Source organism: Octopus bimaculoides, chromosome 3, assembly GCF_001194135.2.
Source record: "Octopus bimaculoides isolate UCB-OBI-ISO-001 chromosome 3, ASM119413v2, whole genome shotgun sequence".
Lineage (NCBI taxonomy): Eukaryota > Metazoa > Mollusca > Cephalopoda > Octopoda > Octopodidae > Octopus > Octopus bimaculoides.
In genome coordinates, this window is record NC_068983.1 from 161,375,452 (window position 1) to 161,376,729 (window position 1,278).

General features: G+C 31.9%; 1 protein-coding gene across 2 annotated transcripts in view; it reads right to left on the reverse strand.

The window, feature by feature from the left end:
- Positions 1–1,278, reverse strand: part of LOC106872469 (conserved oligomeric Golgi complex subunit 3) — a 54,214-nt gene that overhangs the window by 33,131 nt on the left and 19,805 nt on the right. For both annotated transcript variants that reach the window (XM_014919479.2, XM_014919477.2), the window contains exon 11: positions 811–916. In XM_014919479.2, coding sequence (XP_014774965.1) covers positions 811–916 — 106 coding nt within the window. The remainder of the gene's footprint in view (positions 1–810; positions 917–1,278) is intronic.

Here is a 1,278-nt window from a genome sequence, read left to right on the forward strand (position 1 = left end):
GTGTGTGTGTGTGTGCGTGTGTGCGCGCATGTGTTTATGTATGTGTGTGTGTGTGTGTGTGTGTGTGGTAAAATAAGGATTCAGATAGAATAAGATATTTGAAAAGATATGCACCAGACAGGGTTGGATAAACTTGTGGTTCAGCCTATGGTTGATAAATATCAAATAGGATATTCTGATTGTGTACCCCACCCTATGACTATTTAGTGCCTAGGGACTGGTCCAAAGCATGCGTTATGTTGAATTGTACATTGTTGGTATACTCTAGGGTATCCAATAAGTCATAAATCCCCTTGGTGTATTATAATCAAATGAATAATAACAGAGGATGGATAACTGTCAGTTCATTACAGCTGTTCCTGAAGCATTTTTTAACAGAAAGATGAGAACATTACTGCATTACAAAAAACCGTAATTATCAGATGAAACATAATTTAACAAACAGAAGAATATTCCAAGAATATGGAAGAAATTTCATAATTAGCCTCAACAGACTTCAGCTACATCCCTGCCATATTTTTGGGATATTGTTCTGTTTGTAATTTTGTTTCATCTGATGATTACGGATTTTTGTAATGAAGTAACTCAAGAGTTGAGAGTGTCATGCATGACACTGATTTATATATGTTGGATGGTCTAATTTCCAAAGTTTAATACTTATAACAAATTATAATGACTTAATTACTATGTAATATTGGTTTCCTGTGAAAGCTTTCAGAGAAAAATGAAAGAATGTCTATTTCAAACCTCAATACAAGTATTATAAATCAAACTGAAAACTACTTTAAAAAACAATAAAATGTCACTAACTTTCAAGATTGCACAGAGTTCTGCTAGTGTTTCCAAGTGATTAATATGAATTATCAGCGGACGGAATACATCATAAAGGTTGGTACATAACTTCTCAAGCATTTGGCTACAAAACATAAAAGAGATTAGTCAGAAAAAAATTAATATGTAATATTTCATTTAGATATTAAAAAAATTTACATTTTTGTTGTTGTTTAATCTCAACTCAATCATGAGTGCTTAGACCTATGATCAAAAGCATCCCAACCAGGACCTTCTCATCCTAATCTCAAGCACTGTATATTATAAGGATTAGATTATTCAATGTGATCCTTCTATATCAACATGATAAGGTTGAACATGAAGAAGATTTTGCTTCTTTTTCAAATAGATTGAAGAACCATGTGGAAAATCTCTCATTATTAGTGCACCTATACCAAAAATAGGAGTTATTTAAACATGGACTTTAAATGAATTATCAACTTTATC